This window comes from Danio rerio, chromosome 12, assembly GCF_052040795.2.
Source record: "Danio rerio strain M-AB ecotype USA chromosome 12, GRCz13ab, whole genome shotgun sequence".
Taxonomy (NCBI): domain Eukaryota; kingdom Metazoa; phylum Chordata; class Actinopteri; order Cypriniformes; family Danionidae; genus Danio; species Danio rerio.
In genome coordinates this window covers 28136566-28163895 of record NC_141032.1, presented here as the reverse complement: position 1 = coordinate 28163895, position 27330 = coordinate 28136566, and the positions used below count along the sequence as shown (strand labels likewise).

General features: G+C 35.9%; 1 protein-coding gene across 2 annotated transcripts in view; it reads right to left on the bottom strand.

The window, feature by feature from the left end:
- The window catches only part of glud1b (glutamate dehydrogenase 1b), a 36487-nt gene extending 18194 nt beyond the window's left edge, over positions 1–18293 (bottom strand). Inside the window, 5 exon segments of one of the 2 annotated variants that reach the window (NM_199545.5) lie at positions 2763–2857; positions 4564–4627; positions 7388–7443; positions 7566–7646; positions 17681–18293. In NM_199545.5, coding sequence (NP_955839.3) covers positions 2763–2857; positions 4564–4627; positions 7388–7443; positions 7566–7646; positions 17681–18077 — 693 coding nt within the window. In that variant the 5' untranslated portion in view covers positions 18078–18293. 2 annotated transcript variants of the gene reach the window in all.
- Between the last annotated feature and the right edge of the window lie 9037 nt (positions 18294–27330).

Genomic DNA, 27330 nt, shown 5'->3' with positions numbered 1-27330 from the left:
TAACTTTTTAGGTTTTAAAGTGCAGAATAAAAAGCAGAATAAAAAGACACAAGTGGCATCGCTAGCTGTTTCGCATGCACAATTTAGCATTTCAGTTTTATTACCAGATCCATGTAAACAAGAATCGTTTTGATAATATTAATTTATATTTTTTTATTTTTAATATTATATATATTTATATTTATTATTAATTTATATTTAAAATATCAATCTTGGTCTTATATTATTTTTTGTAGCACAACTTGTAGCTGACATCCATTTAGGATTAGCAAAACTATATTTAACGCAGTCATTACCCTCTCATTTACAAGTATGAAAAATGCAACTCATTGTTGTTGCCATGGTGATAGTGCCAGTAGTGCATTAGTGGATGATGTAACCATTATAAGAGCCCTCTAGAAGAACGAACCCTGACTGTAAAAACACCACAGCAAATGCAGATACTGAAAGTGAAAATCTGGCTCGATTTGTTTTGTAATGCTTGAGGCATCTTCATACTCGACTGACCCAGCCGGATTCTCTCTCTCTGTTCTGTGCTAGCAGAAGCTGCCATCCATAATCACATCACAAGAAAAAAACACTTTCAAATATGTACATACATAATAGGAAAGCAGGCCGGTTTATACTGCCACTGCAAATAAGCCCTGACTTATCTATTTATTAGGGTACAAAGTTAAACTTTGCACAGTCCGTCATATAGATAACATAATACTATAAAGGACAGACAAACAAAGGGTGTAAGGTTGCTGATAAGACTACAAAAGGAGAATGATAAAAGAGATACATGTCAATCTCCGTGAACTAGTTGCTGTTCAAATATGAGTTATAATGCTTCACTTTTGTTAAATAAGGCTAGTTATTGACTGAAAAGGTGATAGAATTAATGATTGCACAACATATTGGTGAATATTAATACTGCAATTAAGGTTTTAAAATAAAATGTCTATTAAAAAGTATTTGTTTGCATTTCATTTTAATAATCAGGCTCATCAAAATCTAGATCAAGAATTGGATTTATCTGCATATATTGGTTAAAGTGCAATCAGTTATCTGTATTTAGCAACAAAAAACCCCAAAAACTCCATATCGTTTCATCTCAAACAGTGTAACCTTAATGAATCAATGTCATGGTTAATAATTCATATAGTTGTGAGAGAGAGAGAAAGAGAGAGAGAGAAAGAGTGAAAAAGAGAAAGATAGAAAAAGAGAGTTTAAGTTTTGCATCAGTTTCTCTGGCTATGTCATGGCAAAATAAAATAATATATACCATATTTAGCCATTTGAATCTTTTTGTCTCAAGACTTCCGGTTTCATTCACTTCCATACATTTTTAGACGTTAAAAACAGCTCGTTCTGATGCTTGATGTTGCAAACTGATATACTTATCTTAAATTATTCTACTTTGTTTGTTTAGTTATGCAAACACTTGTTTGTAGAGCAAGTAGTTTGACCATTTTCTGCCGTTTATTATTCCTAGTAATTTCTCCCAGAGGCAACTGAATCGGACGTTCTAAAACAAAATCACAAAAATGAGCACACTTCTGCATTGAAGAATAAGGTTAATAATAATGAAACATTTTATTAATATCACTTTTATATAATTAACAGCAATTCAGGAGTTAACACTTAGCTGATGCTTGATAAGGTATATGCGAGTTTGGCATGCTGTCCTAAGAGAGAGCCCTGAACTTGGATTAAATCAGGAGAGAGGGGAGTCTGAGCTCAGGTAGGTCTTGAAAATGTAATGTAATGTAATGTGTATTTATATAGCGCATTTATTGTGTATGGCCATACACCCAAAGCGCTTCACAATCATGAGGGGGGGTCTCTCCACACCACCACCAGTGTGCGGCATCCACTTGGATGATGCGACGGCTGCCACAGGACAACGGCGCCAGTGCGCTCACCACACACCAGCTATTGGTGGAGTGGAGGGACAGTGATAGAGCCAATTCGGTGGAGAGGGGATGATTGGGAGGCCATGATCTTAAGGGCCGATAGAGGGACTTTGGCCAGGACACCGGGGTTACACCCCTGCTCTTTCACGAGAAGTGCCTTGGGATTTTTAATGACCACAGAGAGTCAGGACCTCGGTTTAACGTCTCATCCGAAAGACGGCGCCCACTGACAGTGTAGTGTCCCCTTCACTTTTACTGGGGCATTAGGACTCACACAGACCACAGGTTGAGCGCCCCCTGCTGGCCTCACTAACACCACTTCCAACAGCAACCTAGTGTTCCCTAGTGGTCTCCCATCAAGGTACTAACCAGGCTCAGCCCTGCTTAGCTTCAATGAGTAACCGGTTTTGGGCTGCAGGGTGACATGGCTGTGTGTCACCATCCTTTGAATTATGTTAGAAAAGGGGGGAAGAAGTCGGGGTGGATAGGGGGATTCTTCAAAATGAAGATGGCTGAGGTAAAGAAATCCAGATATTTATCTGCATTTGGATTCATCTGATTGGTATATCATGTGATAGCTACTGCGAGACCAGCCGTGGTCAATCATAAGTCTGTGCTCCTTTCCAAATAAGTTTATGAATAATAAATAAAACTTAAGAAAAATTTAAGATTTACTTTTGATAAAAATTCTGCCATTTTTTAAAAAACTCACATTTAAAATATTTCCCTTAAAGTCTGTCCAGAGAAAAATTATTGTCTGATAACATTTAAAAAATCCAAAAGAACATGTTTAACAGTTTGTTTTCCAGTTTGTTTTCTATTGCAATACGGACATTTTAAATAGTTGTGAGAAGAGTTGCTTACTGTATGGGCAATAGTGTTAGCATAGGTGTCAGCAATCCAGGACATCTCCCTCTCACCAGTGCTCATGTCAGGGGCTGGTACATCAATGCCAGGTCCTGATGAAAAAAAAAAACAGGGGGAGGGGGTTGCAGAAAAAGACTTTTTACAGCTTGTCAGATGTAATTGTGTTACAAATGTAGATGATGGCAGTGTGAGCAGTTTCTCATGATTCATAATGAGACCTTCTAAACTCTGTCCTGGACAGTCGATTTCCTGCATATTTTAGTTCCAACACCAATTAAACACACCTGAGTCACCTAATCCAGCTCTTTATACTGTAGACAAACTAGAAACTTCCAGAAAAGTGTGTTGAAGGAATTTGGAGCTAAACCAAGCAGGACACAGGCCCTCCAGCACCAAGTTGGGACACCCCTGTTCTAAATGATCAAGCATTGACATTTAAGTGCATCGCAGTGAATGCTCATTTGTTGCTCTGCATCATAAAAGTGCAAAGTAGTGAGTTTTTGTTCTTTTAAAGGCGAGCTGGAGTTTCTGTGCCCATTCTGATGTTGTAAACACCAACTGCCCTTCCCCCCCTCACCAGTGCCAGCTGCTTTGGCCAGGGAAAACAGGAAGGCATCCAGATAAACAGCTATGCGAACAGCCTCACTCCCTGAATACATTTCCAAAAACAGCTCCAGAGGGGGCAGGGGAGCAGAGAGCGGGGCTTATTTTTGACAGCATTAAAGTACTGAAGCACTTCCGGGTTAAGCGTGCAGGGAAGATAATAATTCATTGAAGATTTCCTGGTGTCCTTGGATTTGTTTCAATGCTGTAATATCAAAAATAAAGTTTGTATTATGCCTCTTTTTTACAAGTGAGTGGTTTTTGCTTAGCTTAGCATATTCCATTAAATTAAATAAGATAATTAGCATGTGGCTCAAAAATTACCAAAGAGTTTGGATAATTTTCTTGTATAAAGCTTGACTCTTGACTTTATTTTAAGACACTACAGAAGAGTCAAGCTTTAAATAGAAAAATTATTAAAACATTTTGTGAGAGAGATGCTAATGATCTAATCTAAATCAATGATCTATGCCAGGGGTGTCAAACTCAATTCCTGGAGGGCCGAAGCCTTGCACAGTTTAGTTCCAACCCTGCTCCAACACACTTACCTGTAGGTTTCAAACAAGCCTGAAGGACTCAATTAGTTTGATCAGGTGTGTTTAATTAGAGTTGGAACTAAACTGTGCAGAGCTGCGGCCCTTTTGGAATGGAGTTTGACACCTGTGATCTATGCTTAGCTAAGCTAAAAGTGCTCCTGCTAAATCTGAAGATTGGCTAAATGGATCCAAAATACAGTAAAACTTACCTGTTTAAATCTAGGGGAGGTGTAAAATTAGCATATTTCCAAAAAAAAAAGGGAGGGGGGGGGTGCTACTGTTACTTTTGATTAATTCAGTGCAACCTAAATGACTAGAACTTTACCTAAAAAAAAATCTTTTAACCCTAAAAATCTTAACCCTAACTCAGGGGTGCAAACTCAGTCCTGTAGGGCCAGTGTCATGCAAAGTTTAATTCCAACCCCAATCAGACACACTTGGGCTAGCTAATCAAGCTCCTACCAGGCTTTCTAGAAACAACTTGCTTCAACACACCTGCAAGTATGGAGCTAAAATCTGCAGGACACCGGCTCTCCAGGACTGAGTTTGGAACTCTGCTCTAACTGCATTCATGCGAGTGTGTTAAGTGTGGTGAGTGTCATGTTATTAAAAAAATAAATAAAAGAGTGCAAAAAGTATAAATAATGCAGTATACTCACCAATGAATCCCTTTTTGGCCAGTTCAATTGTGAACCTTCTTGTGATCTTCTCCAACTCATTATCCTGAAGAGCAAAAAAAAGAGTCAAAATGAATTTAAAGCATAAATCAAAAGTGGTTTCCCACATTACAAAAATCATACACTATTTTTATAACATTTGACAGATTTAGGAGCAAAATAACTGAATTTTAATGTTACTTGTTTGCATTACAGCAGAGATGCCCAAACTAGGGTCTGAGGGCCAAAGTTGGCCCGTTGTCACCTTTAATTTGGCCGGCCATACCATCCCAGAATTTTGGGGTTAATGGTTTTAATATACATCCTCATTTCTTATTTAACGTACGCTTTCATTTGTTAGCTTTATTTTTTAACAAAAAAAAAAACAGAAAACAACTTGAATTAAATGTTGTAAATGAAGACAGGTGCAGCTTGTATTCAGCATTAAACACCATAATTTTATAATGGAATTGTTATGTTTTCATTATAGGTGAAAATAGGTTGATTATAAAAATTTTAAAATACATATAATGGATTAGTTAATATGCTTGAAGTAATGTTTTCTATTTATTTTTAATTCATGGAAACTTTGCAATACAGCTTAATATTTTTACCTTGGGGCCACAGCCCTCAATCAAGTTTGTTTTTTGGCTCATCATAAGAAAAAGTTTGGGCAGCCCTGTATTAAGGGGTACTTTTTGAAATATTTTCATTTGTCTGAAGTCACTTCTTACAAAAATGGTTTAAAAGAGAGAAAAAAAAAATAACAGACAAATAAAAGGACATAAACCAGCAATAAGCAGCAATAACAAGCTCAGTTCAAGAGAAAAAGAAAATGATTTTGTTCCATTTAGCAAGAAGATTCAGAAAGGACCACAGAATCAACATGTACATTAATGAAACCAACAATACAAGCGTAATTCTACTGCTGTAAAACTTTTTATCTTTAACCCACAGTACATAAATAGTTAACGGTATGCAGCAAACAAAACATCATTTGATTTTTAACACTTTTGTTATTATTATCTGTTTTATGGGTTAAAGTTAAAATAAGACAGTTGAAATAAAAAATTCCACCATTTCTCTTTAATGCATTTCAGGAACAAAGTGCACCCAATGACAGGACAAATCTGCTCTCATTCAGATTCTGGTTGCTTTGATGGCATGACATTTTGTACAGTATTACCAAAGTATTTTAGATACATAAAATATGTAATATATTGACATCATCAAATTAATAAAATATACAGCAAATGAGAAACAAATGACTAAAAATAGAAAAATGACAGTATATTTAAATTGGACAAATGAGTTGATTATTCATTTCTAATGGTGTACAAACTTTCTGCAGCCAATTTAGATGTAATTTCGTCCTTTCCGAGTATTTAGTAAAGTTTTTCTGCATCGTTTAGATTAAAGAATGAATTGCTCAATGTCTTGGTGCACATACAATTGACGACAACAAAAGCAAAACCAAATCCCAGACATTTCAATAGATTTAGACACCCTGGCTGGATGCAAAAAGGTGCGGGTCTATGTGGTTCTGCAGAGCACGTTGAACTGTCAGTGGGAGTGTTCTGAGTGTCTCGTGCACACAGAACGAGCAGTATGAAATGAGTAAAAGAGAGAAGATTTTTCACTACTTAATCGTTTGCAGATGTTTGTTTTTATTGGGCAGATACAAAAAAGTGGAACAGAATGATAAAAAAGTAAAAAAAAAATAAAAAAAAATGGGGTCACTAAGGGTGCTTTCACACCTAGACTTTTGTTTCGGAACCGGTCTCATTTGCCCAGTTAGCGCAGTTTGTTTGTATATGTGAAACCACCAATCGCGCTCAGATCCGCGCCAAAACAATCGCTTCGAGATCACTTGAATGAAGTGGTCTTGGCTCGATTGTAACAAACTCTTCAACAGACATCCCAAGTCTCCCGGAAGTTTTGGCCATCTCCCGCAAATGCCCAGAGACTCCCGGATGCCTGCAAATGAGTGATAATCTCCCAGAAATTGCACGTCTCCCTCCAGGTCCTCAAATACGTTACGCACCCTTCTCAACGTTTCCCACTGCATACTTCCTCGCTCTTCAGACACATCGCGTGCACCCTGTCAAACACTACTAAACCACCACAACTCCTGACAGCTGAGCAAAACTCTGTTAAATATACTGTAAAACTCTGACCAATGTAAGTGAGTTTACTCACATGTGACTTGTTTTAGCTCTTTTGGTCCGTTTAGAAACTTTTCAGTGTGAAAGAAACCACACCAAGACCAAAGGGCAACAATGTAACAATTTTAATCCCTGTTTTGGAACAACTGAATCGATTCACAGGTGTGAAAGCACCCTAAATATACCTGGGCGGCCGTTAATATACTTGGGTGGCTCGTCCAAGTAAAGTCTATGTCTAGTAAAGTCTATAGTACAAGCACTGACTTGTACTAAGTATTCAATATGTAAATTACAATCAATCATAATTGTTTGTTAATAATCATGCCATGTACAAAAACATACAAACAACAAAACTTATAAAAAGTCATATAAGATTATCTAATTTAATTACTGAAAAATATTCTAACATTTTCTAACAAGACCATTTTAAACATTTCCCATGAACTATTTCCTGAAGAAAAACGTACCATTTAAAAATATACATTCATTAAAAACTGTTTAACACAAGTTACAAACAGATTAAGGGGTTTGTCCAATCATCGGACTAACAGCATCAAAGTGTTTCCACTTCATCAAGCCCACAAAAAAAAGCAAACAGCCCATGGACAGAGTTAATTTAGGAGTTTGTGTGCTCAAAGTGTATACATGTGTTGGACACTTACAGAGTAATTCCTGGGGTTGATTTTGACTCCAGCTTTAGCTCCACCAAATGGCACATCTAGAAGAAAAATAATGTGAAATCTATGAGTCTGTGGAGAATGAAGGCCTTTCTGAACAATTCACCAATTTGTCAAATAAAGAATTTACCCCAGTTTGATGCTGGGAAAAGACAAATCTTACCTACAACAGCACACTTGTAAGTCATCAAGGAAGCCAAAGCTTTAACCTCATCCACAGACACATCCATGCTGTATCGGATACCTGAAAAAAAGAAAGGCAAAAGCACTCATGAAACTGGACTTGATCACAGCCATTACAGAGTCAATTGGGCTTTAAAGCTCCAGCAGATCTTTCCTGTACCAACCAATGAAGATCAAACCCCAAAAACACACACACAATTGGCTTAAACAAACAGACGCTCTGTGAAGCTACACAGGCTCTTGGCTGGTTTTGCAAACTGTGTCTTCATGCTGAATTGACTGAAGAAAAACAGAATGGAATACAAAGACATCACCACATTCATTGTATGACTGGTCTTGACTGACAATCTAAACCGCAGCAGTACTAATGGAGAATAGCTATTTTTCAAACTATTTAGTTTAGTAATAATTCAATAAAAAGACCATTTTAGGCATTTGTTGTATGCTCTTTTGCACAATTTCATGTTGTAAGAACACAGGTCACCCTTTCCAGCTATGCAGATAAAATTCCAGTCCAACTTGTGTGCTGTGGTCATGCTCCATTAAAACAGGTGTTGCCGGCGCACTGCCTTCTAGAGATACTGGCGCCTTATGTTGGTTTCCTAAAGCTATAGCAACAGCATGGACATGACCTCAAGGGCACATAACTGTACATGCTATACACTACACCACACTTTGAGCAAACTATGGCACAGTTGAAGGCAAAATGATCAGCCCTCCTGACTTTTCCTTTTACATTATTTCCTAGTATACTATTCCAATTATTTCCCATTATATTCTTATATCTTTAAATATGGCTAGAATTAAGGAGTATTTTAATTTTTTAAATGAATTTTAAAGTCAAAATTATTAACCCCCTAAATAGGGCTGGGCCGATAAAACGGTATCTGTAATCATTGACCGAACACCATTGTCAAAAAAATTTGGTTCATTGGTTACTTTAAGTTTTATCAAAATGTGTCTGCTGAGTGTGTGCCTTGGAAGGAATGCCTTTAAAATTTTTCAAATCGAGGCACATGGCTTGCATGCGCAAACAGGGAGCGACGCGCACATGGTGAGCAAGCAGCATGCACGTGACGTGCTCGCATTTTACAAGTAACTTACACCTAGTTGAAAACATCTAAACTTCCCAGAACGCAGTGTGCGCACAGCAATTTAGGCAAGTACAACTAACTAATCCTCTAATAATGGTAGAATAATATCCTCAGACATACACAGAGACACAAACACTGCAATGCTTTTTCATTTTCTCCAAAAATAAAACTTGTATCGGAGCTGCAGCAATGGTATGCATGTCATCCTCTGAAAAAAACGGTTGATGGACGCTTAGTTACGAGAGATGCCATTGGAGCGCAAGTGCAAAACGCATTGAAATGGTGAAGGAATCCACATTTTCTTTTCACTTGCTTTTAGATGCAACATTTGACCAGACTCTGGTCTTGCATCATCACCACCTCAGGTCAGAATAAAAACACGCGTAGAGAGGAGGTTCTAAATAAAAAAAAAGATGTAAGGATGTCGCCAGAGTGGATTTTTGGTTTCTGTTCTTGTGCATCCTAGCCACAATTTTTGTTTTGCATAGGGTAATGTAATCATTCAACTTCACAATTTGTAATGTTGCAGTATGTATTTAAATAATGATGGTTCGTTCCTTTACTTGAACGCTAAGATTTACCATCATTTGTTTTGTTTACAGACTTTGAGGTTTACCGTATCATTATTATTGACACCTTACAGATGTTGATCCACCTTAAAGTTTGTTTTGATTGTTCAGCATTTACACTTTACCATTGCACACACTTTGTAACATTTTATTTAATCAAGTTTAGAAGTCTTTTTAACACTTGTGTTTATTTTATTTTAAGACATAAGAGATGAGTTAATCAATTACTAATGCCTTAATAATGTTGGTAAATTAAAATAAAGTGGTTAGAAAAATAAAAAAAAAATCCTAATATTCCTGAATGGATTGTAAAAACATCTTAAATAATGATCAATATCAATTGATATAAAACAATATATCGTGATGTTTTCTGCTGTATCGCCCAGCCCTTCCTCTAAAGATTTGTTTATTTATTTATTTATTTTTTTCAATTTGGCTACAGAACAAACAAAAAATAAAACTTGACTTGCCTAGTTAGCCTTAGCCCTTAAATTGTGCTTTATGCTGATTACTAGTATCTTTTCCAAATAATAAGTAAAAATGTTATTTATTGACCTCATGAAATAGGCTAAATAAATTAGTTACTTAATTAGTTAATAAAATTGTTATGTTTAAAAATGTGCTAAAAACAGCACTTGGGAAACAGCACTTAAGAAATATTGGTTAAAAATTTGCAAATTAACATTGTGGTGAAAAATGTCATTTTATTTATCATTAGAACATTGAATTCTATAAATCTTACTAGATACAGAACAAGATAAAACCTGATGTCTGAATAGCCTTTGTGTCACACTCTCCAGCAACCGGTGTACCTGTACGACTGTCAAACCTATTATTTGCAAAGAATAAAATCTTTTTGGAATTAAATCTTGTAAGACTGTCTCTTGATCAGTAAGAGTCTCTTTTTTATTTAATTGTCACAACATGTAGACTAGCAAACAGGACCTAATTCATTCATTGTTGTAAAAATTGACCTTCAGTGGATCCATAACCAAAGGGACACTTTAACTGTGCACTCAAATTTACTGTTGCAAATGTTTGAAATTTTAAAGACTTGCCAAGTTATTTAGAGATAGGCAATGGAGTAAAACAAAATCAAGATCACTGGCAGCGCATTTACAAGACTTGAAAATCTGATGAAAAATGTCGCTTTTGATTGAGAGATCAAATTTATAAAGCTAAACTCAAGCTTTTGCTAAAACCCTTTGCTGTCAAGCCCCTTCTAAACAACGGTAAAAAAAACTCCTGTCATTTTGAATAATGCACATTACAAAATCCATCATAAAAATAAAAAATAAAAAAGCACGAAGAATTAATAATTACAATTAAATTTGACTTCAAGCTTAACAAAATAAATTTTACTATTATAATACAATTTTAGTATAATTTTTACAGGCCATGTAAACACTGAAAATTTTCAGGAGTGACAAAATACTTTTTTTTTTTTTGTACATTTAATATCAATTTTGTCCAAAGTAACAAAACAGCAACAAAATACTCATCACGGTCGGCAAATGTAACAACAGCTTAAACACTTTATCATCAACTACAGATTGGCTTGTTGACTAGTTCTTTAAACACTGCACAGAATTTTTGTAAATTGTAGGTTGTGACGACCTGTGTTTTTAGGGTTTATTTAGGTGTTAAATATGTTTGTAAACTGGACATGGCCATTTTTCCAAATTGTGCAAATAGTACATTACAAAATATTGAAAAAGAAAGCGCATAATGTTCCAACCTGGTAAGGTAAAGGGTATGTGAATGTCAAATGTTGGCAGTCACTGTTTGACTGTATTTTTGAGTATGTATGTGTATTGAGCCAGAGGCTGCAATGATTCAGTCACCTTCTTCAGCATGCAGGCAGCATAATGAATCTTGACTGACTGTATGAACGAGTGTGACTGTCTCCAACACTGCTACACAGCCTGGCAGATGCATCAATCTCATTAACAATGCGACAACACACATTTCCATCTTGTAGAAAATAAGGCTGGGAATAATGTATGATACTAGGGCTGGTCGATCAGAAATCTCACATTATTCAATACATATACTACCAGTCAAAATAAGCTTCTCTTGCTTCGCGAGGCTCCATTTATTTAATCAAATACAGTAAAAATGGTAAAATTATTGCACTATAAAATAACTGTTAAAAAGTAGTTTATAATTTAATTCAATTATTTTTTCCAGTGATTTTATAGATGAATTTTCAGCTTCATTACTCCAGTCTTTAGAGTTACATGATACTTCAGAAATCACTCCAATATTAATTATTATTATTATTATTATTATTATCATCATTAGAGGAAATGGTAATAATGACTGGAGTTATAGTTTCATTTGAAACTACATACAATAAGTAATAAATAAATATTTAATAAACAAATTAACAATTTAACATTTTTTCTTATGTTTAATAAATGCTGCCTTAAATACAAAATATAAATTGCTCTCTTACTGCTACTGTTTTGAGAAAAAAAAGGGATCCCCTAAATGTAAAATGTGGCTTGGAGAAATGATCTCTGTTACATTTGGAGTGAATTACACACTATTTGAAAAGAAAACTCAAACAATTTGAGAAAATTTGGAATTCTTTTATCTGTTACCTTGAAAAAAAACCTTGTGGAATAATGCATCATTCCTCTAAAACAGGTTCTTATAACAAGTTGGCTTGCTATGTGGGTGTTTATTTGTTCATTTATTTATTATTATGATTTTCATATTGTTTTTGCTTTTTTATTTTTATTTGCTTTGCCCATGTTATATGAGGACAAAATATGTAAAACCGAGAATCCTTTTCTTTCTGAACAGGTGTCTTCAACAAAACTTAATTGACAAAAATATATAAATAAATGCCACTTTGATAAACAAAACAATTTTATTAAAAAAAAAAAAAACATTAAAAAAAAAACATTAAAAAAACTGACCTCAAACTTTTGACCGGTGGTGTAAGTCATCTCGTATCCTGATAACTATAAATTTCACAATACCTGTAAATTTCATAAATAATAGTATCCAGTATATACACATGCTTTTTTCTTTTACATTTTAAAGTATATACTCAGAAATGTGCTCAATCAATCAAATGCGGTCATATATCCCACTTTATTTAGTTCAGGGAAAATGTTAGTGAATCTTTTCAAAAATTAATGATTATAGGCCAAACATAAAATATTGCAACACGGAATTCAAAACAGAATCATTATACTGTAAAGACTGCAACTTCTCACAATGCTGTTATTCATGTTTCTCTCTGCATCCCTGTAATGGTGTGTATTATTCTGATCATATAAATGATGAAACAGACTTACTGTACACTGTACATTTCTTTTGTGACACCACAAATGATAAGACTTTATTTTGTCTATACAATAGGCAATATAATGTGGCAATAAGCTCGTAACTGTACTGTGCATTTACACAGTGGCCATATTCATCTATGTAAACACACAAAAACAACATTAACATTATACCAGACACTGTAAAAAGGTCATTCCCAGCTGCTACACTTTTCTGACACGGTATTTGAGTGTCACCAAGTGACAGATGTAAAAATATGTTAACGAAACACTATACAGGAGTTATTATTAGGGATGATACATAGCGAAATTTAGCATTTTTAATGTTTTTTAAAGCATGATGGTAAACCATGAATGTGGTTATGAATGTATTAAAAAGTATGCTCGTTTGTTGTGAAAATTCTTAATAAATGACAAAAAAATACTAATTTGTGTATCTACCGACTTCTGTGTGCAGCCATGCTGCTGTTGTAGATGGTGTATTCAGGGAAATTTACTTACCCCTTTTTTTGAATATGGTCCTAAAAAAAATAGCAGTTTCAAGGGCTATCTAGCCCATCCCCTTAGTCCTACAAGTTAAAACAAGTGGTAGGGGTAAGGGAAAGGGCTGAGGTTAGAATTGGGCCATAATGACTGCAATAAGTCACAGTGCTTCTAAACACAGATGAGGACGTCTGGCCCAAATTAGTACAATTATGTGCTGTAGTGTTTTAATCATATATAATTTTCATAATATTACTCAAAGCAGCCAACGCTCAGGCCAAATGAGATATGCAACCACAGAACATAATGTCTTTTACTGCTGAAAAACAGTCCCTGTGGGCGTCTTTTGCTCTGCATTTAACAGCTCACCAGCCGAACCGATGTGCTTTTTCTGCTATATTTGAAATGGTCTATACAGAGAGCGGAAGGAAAGCCGGTGTGAGAGATGGTGGGGGTTTTTAAGTGGAGGAATGACTCAGCATAGATCACCTACTGTATCCAATGGATGGGGGGTGGGGGGAAGAAAACGCACAAAGCCTTCCGAACATCTCCTTCAACTCCACCTAGCGAGCCAAATGTGCTTCATCAGAACCAGGATGTGCACTTTCTGACTCATGCCATCTTTTTTTTCCATTACTCTTGCACATACTGGATATGCGGCCAAAATGTTTCTGCTGAACCAGTGATTCCCACATTCGCTTGCATGACTTTGGCTGATGATACGGATGATGAAACGCACACAGGCATTAGCTGAGGTTATGGACTGGCTGAATTGCTCTTGTACTTTGTAATGTGTAACTAACCTTGTCTATTACACATAGATAATGTCAAATCACAGCATTTTGTCAGTAATTTTATCAGAACAAGGGTCTGAATCACATAAATGATTAAGGGTACTGCAATTGATGTCAGCTGATTTTTTAGCTTATGACTTTTGCAAATGTTAACTATGCTTTAACTGAACATGCAAAATCATTCATGGTTGGTGAGGTTTTCTGATCGACTGGTTTTCTAGTTCACCCAAGGTGGTCCCTTTTCTGCTTGCCAAGTTTAAATGGGGCAACTGACACCAAAAGGCAACATTTGCATGCATGATATTCAATTAGCGAGGGAAAGTCTGTATACTAAGAATTAATTTGCTTTAGCCAGCATTGGTTTTTGAGTAGCAAATAATGTTATGCAATTTAGTGTTCATGTTATGCGATGATTAAATATGATCACTGGATGCTCATGGAAGACGTTTAATAAAGTTGAAGTGGAACAGATGTATAGCGACAAAGCTTCTGTATTGTGATGTGAATCCAAATAAAATGAATTATTGAAAGCAAAAAAAGACGAAGAAGTGAGATTCCACACATCAACTGTTCATTGGATTTTGAGAACTAAAGGTTGCATTTAATAAAAATGCAGACAGAAAAACAAGAACTTGTAAACGTGAGATTAAAGAAAATGTGCAAATACACAATTAGTTGACACAGTTTTAGTGTTTTCACAATACTGTAATTTTGGGTAACACTTTATTTTGATGGTCGCTATTTTGTTGGCTAAAAGTTACATTGCAACTTTATGCCAATTACTTCTCAGCTGAGTATTAGTAGACTGTCTGCTAAATATCTGTTGATACTGTTCCTCCAATAGGCATTAAACTGACTATAAACTTTGCACGTACATGTCAACTTACACTAACCCATAAACCCAACCTAACAGTCTACTTATAATCTAATTAGAATTAGTTGCCATGTTGATGCAATGCAATTTAAATTCAACAAAATGTGTTAAAGGGACCATAATATAGTGATGACAAATTTTGGTACCAACTGGAGCATTTTAAGTCGCGAAGCCCAGTCAATTCATCAGCAGATCGCTCATACGTCAGCTCATAGACAGAGCAGCTGATCTTTGTGGCTTTAAAATGCTCCAATGTCCTTTTGCAGTATGTGTTTCCACTTGACAAACAGAAGTGAAGGGTGGTAAACTGATGACCTTCAATGCCAATCAAACTCATTTCTGAAAAACTCATTTCTGGCGCTCAACGCTTAAATGTTAGCGGGAAATGATTGTTTTTAAAATTTCAGTACCAATGCGTTTAAAATTCAGTATCATGACAACACTAGTTTGTTTACAACAGACAGAAAGGATGCTTGTGTAATGTTGTCTATCAAAATGCTATCCTGCATGCTGCTACCTTTATAAAAAACAAGAGTCATCATCAGTTTGTATGGATAAAAGGTTGTAAATAATGTTCAGCTTTTTAAGTGCGTGAGTACTTCACTTTATATGACTTTATACGAATGTATTGTATGTATGCATATAGGATTCATTTAGTTTTACCTTTATATGTTTTTGACTCTCAAAGTGCAGGTAGTTTCAGCTACAGTTTCAGCTAAAATCTTTTCTTATCTTTAGCTAATCTGCTCTATTAATGAGAAAAGGTTCCCCTACTGCTTGGATGGTCTGAGAGTGAGTTAATTAACAGCAAATTGAAAGTTGTGGATGAATATCTCTTTAAATGAAAAAAAAAAAATAGAAGATGTATACTGCATATGCTGTTTTAATCGCATTTAGTAAAGAGGGTAATTTCTCATTTCAGGCCAAGTACTATTTTTGAATAACTTAACCATTATCTTTCTAGTGGGTAGATGTGGCCTTTAAGATTAAGGATTATTAGCAAAGCACAGATTAACAAGAACACTTTTCCAGACATTTACATTTATTCATTTAGCTTTGTTTTTATCCAAAGCAACTCAACTTAGGATAAAAAAGCGATTCAAATCCCCACATTAATGAGTTGGTGTTGCATGTACATCATTGGTTCTCAAACTGTGGTACGTGTACCACTAGTGGGTTGCAGGCTTTCTTCTAGTGGTACGCGGAGAAACTAAATATGTCATGTACATGCTACACACATTTCAAAATTGATCAAAAATGATGTATATAATATGTCATATATGAGTTGTAGCTGCTTTACTTGGCCTGATGCGCTACTGTATTTCAATGCTGCTCATTTTGGTGGTACTTGGAGAGACAATTTTTTTTTCTGAGGTGGTACTTGATGAAAAACATTTGAGAACCACTGATTTACATAATCTACATGTTGCTTATCTGCAGTCACATTCATATATCTTAATTCAAATATCTTATAGCATTAACATATTCCAGTAAAATATATATGCCAAGTGAGTTAGAGACCACTAAAAACGACAACAGCATCCAAACAGTGTGCTGTAAAGCAGCTTTGGGTTTTTTCACCTACTGACATATATTCAGCTCACACTTCATATACTGTGCATGTAAATATAAGCACAAGGAGAGCACATGAACCCAACCCCCCAAATCCAGCCTACAACTATCTCTCACGGTACATGACCCTACAAATCACCCACAATGCAATGCCAAGATGACACCTCACCCTCCCACTCAAAATGCCTCAATGAATGTGATTCTGTGGGCCCCACATGATTTACAACAGGAGTATGGATGTAAAACCCCTTACTATTGGAATATGCATGTTGCTAAATCACAAAGATAACATGCTGTTTCACATGTTAACCCTGCAAATCAGCCAGCATCCAGGAAAAACTCTATTAATACAACGTGAATGAACTTGGCCGAATGATCAATCTTTGTATTGACAACACACAATACACTTGAGATAAGTTGTTGCCTTTGTTTAGTATGAGGGTAAAATCAGGGTAACTAGCAAGACTGAGCTGTTTGCACGAATGACCTATAAACGTGTCAAGCAGGCAGCATATTCTGAGCTCAAACAAAAACCACAGATATCCAAACACAAAATAACAAAGCATAGCACACACTGAAAACTTGATGTAGCCATACGAGTTTCACATTCCATTCCACCTGGATAGTGAATTTTATTTAAAACTATTCCTAAATATTATGCATAGGTTTTATTTCATTTTATTTTTTATTTTTGTTAAATGACAAAATCTCATCTCAGCAGAAATTTAAAATCTACACAGTAAAAAACATTTTATTTTATGCTGTCATGCTCCGTGAAGCACTTTATTTGTCAATTCAAAGTTATGATCTAAACAACTTATTTTCCTTTGATTATATGACTGATGGTGTTGTTAAATTACAAGAGTAATAATTAAGCTAATTTAATACTACTACTATTATTAATATTAATAGTATTGTAGGCTAATTTGTATTTTGGATTATGCTGTCATGATCTGTAATTAAGCATTTTATTTCCTATGCCAAGTTGAGTACTGTTAAAATATATTGTTAAAGCAAATCATTTAATTTATTCAACTGGAAAGGGTTTTAAATGATTAGATATGCTATTTGGTAACATGACTAACATACACAATCTTGGGGAAAATAACCTAAATTCCTGTGTATACTGTATCTGACTCCACCTCCAGGTAAAATGTACACCTGTGCAAGGTCTGCCAAGGTGATTTATTATTGACAAGACAGAACTGGTCAAATCCAGGCAAAAGCAGAGCAGCATTTGTCCCAAAACGTGCAAACATCATATCAATAAAAGAGAATAATAATCAGGAGAGTCATTGTCAACAACTGTCTATCAGTATGAACACAAACCGAAACTGTAAATCCTTTTGTTGAACAAAACACTTGCAAACACACGTTTTGCTTAAATAAAAATAAATAGTGATATCTTACCCCCCTTGCAGGGTGTTCTGTGCTGGCTGTGTTGTGCCCGGTAACCCTCGATAACCTCCCATTCTCCGTTGTCTCTCTTGATGGGAAAGGACACGCTCAGGACGTGGTTGCAGGGCTTGATGATCTTGAGGATTCCCCGCACACGGCTCCTCTTCTGCTCCGGCGTCTCCCGGGTCTTCAGGTCCTCCACCAGTTTGTTTTCGACAATAGTAGCGCCGCGGTCAAAGAAGCCCTCCACCATCCTGAAGAAGTTGGGGTCGTCCTCCTTGTCAGCGGCATCGCTGTAGTGGCGCACCCGCAGCAGAGACGAGGAAGCCGGCAGAGCGGACTCGACGCATCCCGAGGCCAGAGCGCTTCCCGCTCCGCGAGTCAGCAGCTCCCCGAAATACCGGTACATGGCGACAAGGGGCTTTGAAAGTTACGGTACTGTGGAGAAAGAAGAGATGAAATGATGCTGGGTTATCGACGAGATGGAAAAAGGAAACGAGAAGGGGGGTAAATGAACGAGACGACAGTTGCTCCTGAGCCTGCCTCGTTCAGTGTCAAAGTGTCAGCGCTCATGCCGATTCACGCTTTAAAAGGCAGCGGCGTGTTCAGAGGAGCCGAGCTAGGCGGAAGGTCAGGAGGAGGAGGAACCCGCACGCGCAACTTTTAAATCTCCCTTTCCTTCAGCCGTGTTTTAATAGGCGATATCCAAGGAACTGTTTTTCAGCCACCGAAAAACTTCCTGCTGAAATGTTGATGTCACTGTCTTTAATTTCATACGGTATATTATACAGCAAAAATAATAATATTAAAATAATAAAATAATTGTAAAAATAATTGTAAATTATAAATATAATGTAAAATATAACCAGTTCAGTTGTATTGACCTAAAAGTCATTCAAGCGTAAAACCACGTAAAAGGGGGTTTAAACATAAGTCCAGTAAGGAAGCAGCTCATAAATGCAGAAAATCGAAATTACTGTGTTAAAGTAACCCAGCAAACATTTTTTTTAAAGATGTCTAATAGATGTCTAACAGACGTCTAAATAAAGTCATGTGGCTTAAAAAAAAGGCTAAGTTTAGGCTGTCAGTGAAAAAATCTAATAGACGTCTAAGAATAGGCCAAACTTTAATGACTAGTCTAGTTTTAGGCTATACTCTAAGATACTACATTTTTACTAACAACCCAAGTTTAGCCTTGTTTTAGTCAAGCTGTCTACACTTAGATGTCTATTAGACATCTCGTTCAATCATTCATTTTCTTTTCGGCTTTATTAATCTGGGGTCGCCACAGCAGAGTGAACCGCCAACTTATCCAGCATATGTTTTTACACAGCGGATGCCATCCATCACTGGGAAACACATACACCATTACATACACACTCATTCACTCACACACACTCATACTTTGGACTTGTGGGGGAAACCGAAGCACCCAGAGGAAACCCACGTGAACACGTGGAGAACATGCAAACTTCACACAGAAATGCCAACTGACCCAGCCGAGGTTCGAATCAGCGACCTTCTTTCTGTGAGGCGAATGCTACCTACTGCGCCACACACTATTAGAACGTGTTACCCACTGCACCACCCACTGTTAGACATCTATTAAACACAAATTTGTTTGCTTGGAAACATTCATATTTTAAAGCCACAATGTGAATAGTGCTTCTTGGTCGACGTGAGACCCATTTTATATTGTGTCTCAGTCAGACAGTTAAAATTTTAAGCCAGATCTTATAAACGCTGCAACAGTTCACTGAAAGTGCCTGGGCGTCCTAATCAAAAGTCCTAGTGCTTAAGAGCCATTCATTGTTTTTATTTTAATTAATGGTCAAGCTCAATTATTTTAGATGTAATTTTTCTATTAATTACAATTGAATGTTGTTGATCTGATGATCTAATTCTTTAAGTTGACACTATTAGTGTAATAATTATGATTATTATATTTATTGATCACATTTAGCACAAAAATTGTTACACACTAAGTTATATATTTATATTTATATACATGCTTGTATACCAATAATTAAAAATAAAGAGATCTATTGAAAATTCCAAGTTTCTCTTGGTTTTTTAAATTACTAGTCATAAGTAAGTTTTTTTCTTTGTAAGCTGACATTTTTTCCAAATGTTAAATAAAAATGTTGTCATTTAAAGCTTTTGAGCAGCAAATGTCAAAAAAGAGGCCATGTTTTTAGACACATATACAGTATATATTTATATATTTTTTTATAACACAGCACCAAATATTTTAAATCAATAGTTAGGAAATCAAAATGTGGTGGAATAACCTTGATTTTCAATTAAGAAAAGCATTTGTTTCTCTTACCCGCTGTCATTTTCTGAAAAAAAGTAATGCAAAAGTCAAGTTCACTCACAAGGTCATTGCTAAATGAATATATCCGTTGTAATATTCAAAATCAAACAACTAAAAATATGGCCAATAAACTTTAGGTTATTAATTCTTTATCAGAAAGACTTTTATGACACTCTAATAAACCAAGAAGGCCTTTATTTCCTGTCCTGTTGTTCATCTGATATGGTTTATTTAATTTCAGCCCCCTCCTCCTCCTGCTCCTCATCCCCTACTTCCCTATTTACCCTCAGATCAAGCAGCAAGACCAGCCCTGACCAGAAACACAGCAAAACCAAAACTACTGTGTTTTTTTTTAAACCAACTAACTGCTATACAGTTATTCATTAATTTCTCGTGGAACATCTAAATGCACCTCTAATTTAGCAAGCAATGAGACCATCTTTAGCCATACAATACCTTCAGTGGACAATACATGGGGAAGCGTTTTGCTGATGTTGAGTACATAGCTGCCTAACCTTTACACTGAGCTCACATTACCCCAATGGACTCTGCACAGAAGATAAGATTAGGGTTGATCCCCATGTAGCCTGGTACAAATTGGCCCAAAGTCTGGTTAGGAAAACAAGCAAATATTAACTATGAGCTTTAGTAAGGGTATTTGTTGAAAACATGTCATTCGAGGGAAGTACAAACATACCGTCATGGCGAGTGTTTTTGAGTAATGATGGTGTAAGAAATCAATACCATCTTGCAGCAAAACTGTTGTTTCCTTATATAACAGCTAATGGTGGTCCGAGCATCTACTTTGGCTTCAGACCAACATGTTTTGATACAGAATTATAAAAAAAAAAATTCTACTTTGTTGTATTTTTAAGAACAATTATATCTTGGTTGTTAATAACATTGTAGTAATCTCATAATAACGCTAATTTCCAAGGTTCAGCGAAACACAAAAGGTCAGTACATCAGATGTTATGCTTGCGAATCTATTGGAAGGAAAGTTGAAGTCCCTCATCAGTAGAGTCAAACAAGATAAGAGAAGATAACATTGTCCTTCAAAGACCTGAAGCAATATTACGTGCTGTCATTCAAAGTATAATACCTGTGAAGCAGTGAAGTTGTAAAGATAAAGAACTTCATGTTAAACTGTATTGAGTTTTGAAAACATATAGCCTAGATTTGCTCAGATGGCAGAGCAAATGTTGCTTAGTTTCTGATTTAACATGAACACACCACTATAATAACAACAATAATAATAATAATATGGCGACGCAGTGGCACAGTAGGTAGTGCTGTCTCCTCACAACAAGAAGGTCACTGGTTCGAGCCTTGGCTGGGTCAGTTGGCGTTTCTGTGTGGAGGTGGATGTTCTCCCTGTGTTCGCGTGGGTTTCTTCCTGGTGCTCTGGTTTCCTCAGTCCAAAGATATGTTGTATAGGTGAATTGGGTGAGTTAAATTGTCTGTAGTGTATGAGTGTGTATGGATGTTTCCCAGAGATGGGTTGCAGCTGGAAGGGCATCCACTGCGTAAAACATGTGCTGGATAAGTTGGCGGTTCATTCTGCTGTGGCAACCCCGAATTAATAAAAGGGACTAAGCCAATAAAAAAAATGAATGAATGAATAAATGAATAATAATAACAATAACAATAATAATAATTATTATTATTATTATTATTATTATTATTTCTTTTGATTTTATTTTATATTCTAATTTATATACATTTAACATCTAATTTAAAACACGAATAATAAAGGCAAATTTTTAAGAATAATATATGATCGATTCAATGTGCTGCCTGCTGGTCTGTACTCTCTCACCCCTTTACATGGGTCCTTCTTTACACCGGACTGACATACAATAATTTATCATGGTCCTGTTTCAAAGGGCAAGTGCTGGTCTATTATTGGCTACACACAGACAACACCTTCTGCGTGATTGGATAAACGGGGAGGAGGGTGCACAGAGGGGCGGAGAGAGGTTGTAAATTAACTGTCCTTTAATGTGTTGTTCCAGGAATGGCTTCCCCTTTACATTGAAGAGAATGTGCAACCCCCCTAGTAAATTGTGTAGATTTTTCTTTGCGAATTTGTTACGTTTAATGATGTGTCCACAACGACCCTCGACACCCGAACTCCTCCCACAAGTTAGACTGTAACTCAGCATGTGATGTCTCCATCACTTTACGAAGTGCTTCATTAAAAATATGATTTTTTGCGTACAGTATGTATGCATGTTGTGAAATAAATTGGCAGCTGTTCCTTAAAAGAAAAGAGATTTTTTTAGTAATAATTTTGGTGATCATCAAATATGCATACGCTACATAGATAAAATCATGTAAATGAAATTAAAAAATAAATAAAATTCTTTAATATTTGATAATTTTTTTTTTTAAATGTATAGAATTTGAAGAAATACATTTCTCTGTTATCTCATTTTATTCATAATTCTCGGTACTACGAGTGATCTTCACTAAATTAATGACGCTTTTCTAAAAGACCTGGCATGTACTGAAATAGGAAAACAACTCTTGGGCGGTTCCTGTCATCCAGAAAATGTAGGCTACGTTTGGACTGTTTGCTTTGGCTTGTTGTTTTAAAGTACTCCAATACTGACATCTCTTGGCCAAAGTGAGAACTTCACAACACTAAAACCAAGAGACTGATTTTGCTCTCTATGAAGTCTCTAAAAGTAAAGTGGAAATCATGAACAAGGATTGGTTTACTTCAGTAATAGGTTCATAGGTTTGTATAGACAAATTTTATTGGCTATCCGTTGTTGCTGCTGCACATGCCTTAGATTGGAGGGAAAAAAGTGGTACATTTCGAATGGTGGTTCTATGGGTGGCTAGGTTTGAGGTAGGCCTATATTCTAAAAATGCTGGATTGTCATAACCCAATGTCGGGTCATAGGTCTAGACAAACCCAATGTTGTGTATTTTATATTTAAACTACACTTTTTAGCACTTTTTAAAAGTTTGTCCATATTTGGTCCAACTTCCTTAATGGTACAGTGTGTTATTTCACCAGCATGGATGACGCCAAACTTTAAGCTAGATTTTATTATAGGGATGGTAAGGGAACAGTGGGATGAAGGGGAAGGGGAGTGAGAGGATAAACCGTGAACAGCTAGATAGTTTGATCGGGCGTCCTTCCGTGATGCCCAGAGATTCAAAGTCGGGGTACCGTCTCTGTAGTACTTTGGTAGAGTGATTGGACACCCCGATTCAACCTTGGAGGGAAGAGAGAGTTATAAGGATTGGTATGACGCCATCCCTGTATGTTCTTACCAGCTGACCACTTAACTCGGTATGAACAGCTTTCCTGCTGGAACCAGTTTGTCCCGTTAGCTCAACAGTTGATCATGTCGACAGGGTTCAAATCTGGTAAAAAACAGTTTCAGAAAGCGAGCAAGATAAAAACAGAATCCAAAAATAAAAAATAAATAAATAACAGGGTGAGACTGTGGTAAAAATCAGATGAGGGCTTTTCTTTATCTGAATTGCTTTTGAAAATTTTTGGTTGGGTTTAGGGAAGTGGGTGGGCTCTTTCCTATATGATCATGGTCTGTGACTGAGTCTAAGTTTTAAGATTGTCAGAAAATGTAAGCTGATACTTTCAATGTCTAGCTAGGAACTATACTCTTATTCTGCCATGATTATCAAGAAACTTTGTTGCAACCATGGTATTACGCTGTGGGTAATGATTTATGCTAAGCTAAGCTAAAAACACCCGGAGATCGAATGGAATCAAAATTGGTGAGAATCAACGGTTTACCTCTAAAGGACTTGTGTAATGAGCATATTTCCAAAAAAAGTGGAGCGTTCATTTAATGTTTCATCCAAAATAAGGGTCCTTTCATAATTTTCCAAGGCACAACCCTGTTTATCTTTATCCAGAAGCAACTGTCTTTGTATGGATTTTTCTGACAGGTTTTCAATAATTGCTGAAATGCTCTTGAATTTACTTATGCTTATCTTTATCTGGGCCAACTCCTGAAGCTTTTTATATAATTTTTGTGGGGCCTGATGGAAGCTGCAGCCCATGCTTGATCTTCTAACCCTCTCAAAGCCAGGGTTATGACTTCATGATTATGCGAGGCATAAGATGGGGAATTCTGTCATAACACCTATACTGCCAATAACAATGCTGTTGTTTGCACATCAGTTATATAGATTTTTTTTTAGAAACTTAAGGACTAGAGATTTGATGTGATTTATATTCAAGCAAGCTCTAATTCATCTGTTGATTTGATGTACATTCCTTGATTTGATTAAACGATTTGTAGATGCTATTTAATGAACAATGAACCTCACAGTTTAAATGTATTTTCTACCAGCCCAAAACAGACCTTTTTTTAATCTTTTTTTAATCTTTTTTTTTAATTTATTTAACACAATGTATATTATTTATTATCTATATATCAGCTTGATATACTCTCAATGTTGGTAATAATGTATGTCAATCATAAACAGTCTCCTATAGCTACTATATTATTATTTTATATGTTACCTAAAATTACAGAAATCAGTTTGGTGACCTTATGAATGAATGAATGAATGAATGAATGAATGAATGAAGGAATGAATGAATGAATGAATGAATGAACATTAAAAAGGTTAATTCATATTGAAGTGTGGTCTTTTATATGAGTTTTAAATACATTTTACAACTTTGTTAAACACTTTTTTGTTTAATATAATGACATTTAGCTGTTTTTGCCACCAGATGGAGGACATGCATTGAAAAATGAATCAGCTGAAAAGAGCAATGGGGGAAAGCAGTCTGATAAATTGTGAGACGAATTTGATGTGAACGTTTTCATAGCTATTTTAGATAATATTTTTCATTCATTTTAAGTCACATTTCTCAGTCACAATGTCTTTAAAATTTCCTAATCTCTTAAACGGCTCACATCACATTTTTAAACTATGATAAAATTTAAATGACTATAATGTGTATTTTATTTATTATATAATGTGTATAGTTTATTTGTTTGTTTTCCATAAATATCATATCCTGGTGCTGTGAATATTTTTTTTTTACAATACACTGTACAAGCAGACTCGACACTATTAGCACATGCACATTTAGACAGACACACAGAAGTATGTGAATACGAAAAAGTCAAGAGGTAAAGTGTCGAACAAGTTCCCACGAGAAAGCTCCAGTCGTGTGCCTTACTGCCGGAAGTGGTGGTTGTTGTGGTTTGTGTGTTTTTGCGTAAAGCACATTGCATCTGCATGGCGGACACACTGACAGTATCTCAGAATTACTGATCTCGAATCAGTGACTATCGAAGCATCAGATAATGTCAAATGCAGTTTTTTTTTTTTTTTTTTTTTTGCAATGTAGCTAAACAACACCTACATTGTCTTGTTCCTCTTTTAGAAATCACAGCCAAAATCTTACAGTGCTTCATCTAGTATTCAGGTAACAGCTTCACAAAGGTCCCCACCAGGTCACACTCAGTCATACTGTAAAAAAGATGCCCTTTGTGGTTTAAATGTGTCTAAATGCAGCTACGGAAAACCTCTTGCAACAGACAGTGACAGTACATCTTATTTAAGAACATTTTAAAAGATAAAAATAGAATGTTTCCCCCTCTCCATCCACCAAACTAACTTTTTTCAAATATGAAAGCTCACAGAATATTGCACTCTACATGCCCTGAGATTTTTCTTTATTTAGAGTCTTCCTGTATGGAAATTATCCATTCAAAAGGTCATTGTGTCACTGCATACTTATATAACGCATAGCTATGACGACGATGATGATGATAATAATAATAAATTACACTGTAACTCAAGCATTGTCCTTTCGACAAAGTAAACGATGACAACCGGAAGACATAAAGTAAGCAGACTGTTTCTATTAATAAACAAACACCGAAGACTTCTTATTACATTATTAATATGAGATTACTTGACTTGAAATAGTATAATGGACATGAAAATGTTATTATTTTGTTTCGTGCTAAATTAATCTTGCCGTATACAAACAAAGGGACTTTACTGTTGCTCAAATATTCAATATTACTATAAATTAAACGTCGCTGGTTGAATTTATTTTGTAGAATGTAATTCTAAGTGACTACAGTTCTTCATTGTGGCAATACTGGTTTCTAATGATCTATTGGCTTATTCCTTATTTGTGTTTCCCTTCTCTATGGAAAATAATGGTCTGCCATTAAGACCCTGTGCATTAGGGCAGACCCATGAAGATACTGTACAAGCAGTGATCCCATTGGGAGTAAGGCTGCTTGGCTTCAGTCCACATCTTTCATGAGAAAACACAACTTATTTCAGAGCAGAAATACACACTATTGGCAAATACTAGTCTATGTCACTTCTGTTATTTTGAATTTTTCACTCAAATACAGCTCATCTAAGCAGAATGTGCTTTACTGCGATGTTTGATTCTATAAATGGAATAATACGTCCCCCTCACTTTTAGAGACAGACCATTTAGAAACAGATGATTATTAATTATATGAAGGTAAACTTTTGGATGTCACAGTTGTCCTCCTCACTTTTAAAATGCCCGCTATGGCTCTGGTTCCTTTGTATTATCAGCAGTTCTTTTGTGTATTTCCTCTTCTTGTTGAATTGCTGAATGTCTCCTTAATCAAAACCCACATAGCAAAATTTCTCTGGCCAAGAGAATCAGTTTTTGCCTGGCCCACATGCTGCAGTGAACTATGGTACAAGAGTGGGCCAAGTCTGGCTATCATACAAGGGCCATAAATGGACCATATCTTGGCCAAGTCTCAGCCAGGTTCATAACCCAGAACTGGGCCAGAAATGTTGGTGTCACGACTGCAATTAAATTGATAAACCCATGAAGTATTGGGCTTTAGGCATGCTATATGGGCCATTTTGAAGCGACCTGATTGGTAGAATATTTTTCTTTAGTCAAAATGAATTTAAATGTGGGTCAAGACAGGCCAAATTTAAGTGGCCCACATATGCATTTTTAACATCTGGCCCAAATACTACACTTGACATCTGACCCAAGTCTTGTATGCCACCTTAAAGACGGTGCCACCTCTGCCAAACCCAGGCCATAATTGGCCCACATGCTGTATAAATAAATGCCTGCTGTGCCAGCCTTTTGCTAAATCTGGGCCAGAATTCTTTGCTACCTGGGAAGTCACTTTAAACAAAAACATCTGCTAAATGACTATATGTAAATGTAATAATCCAGTAAAATAATTGACAATTATAACATTTTACCTCAAATGACTAATGAGCACTAATGAAATCCTCATTAAAGATTATATGAAACAATCCACTGATCAGTGATACATTCTCTGTTGCTCATGATTTTGTGGTTTTGATATTTTAC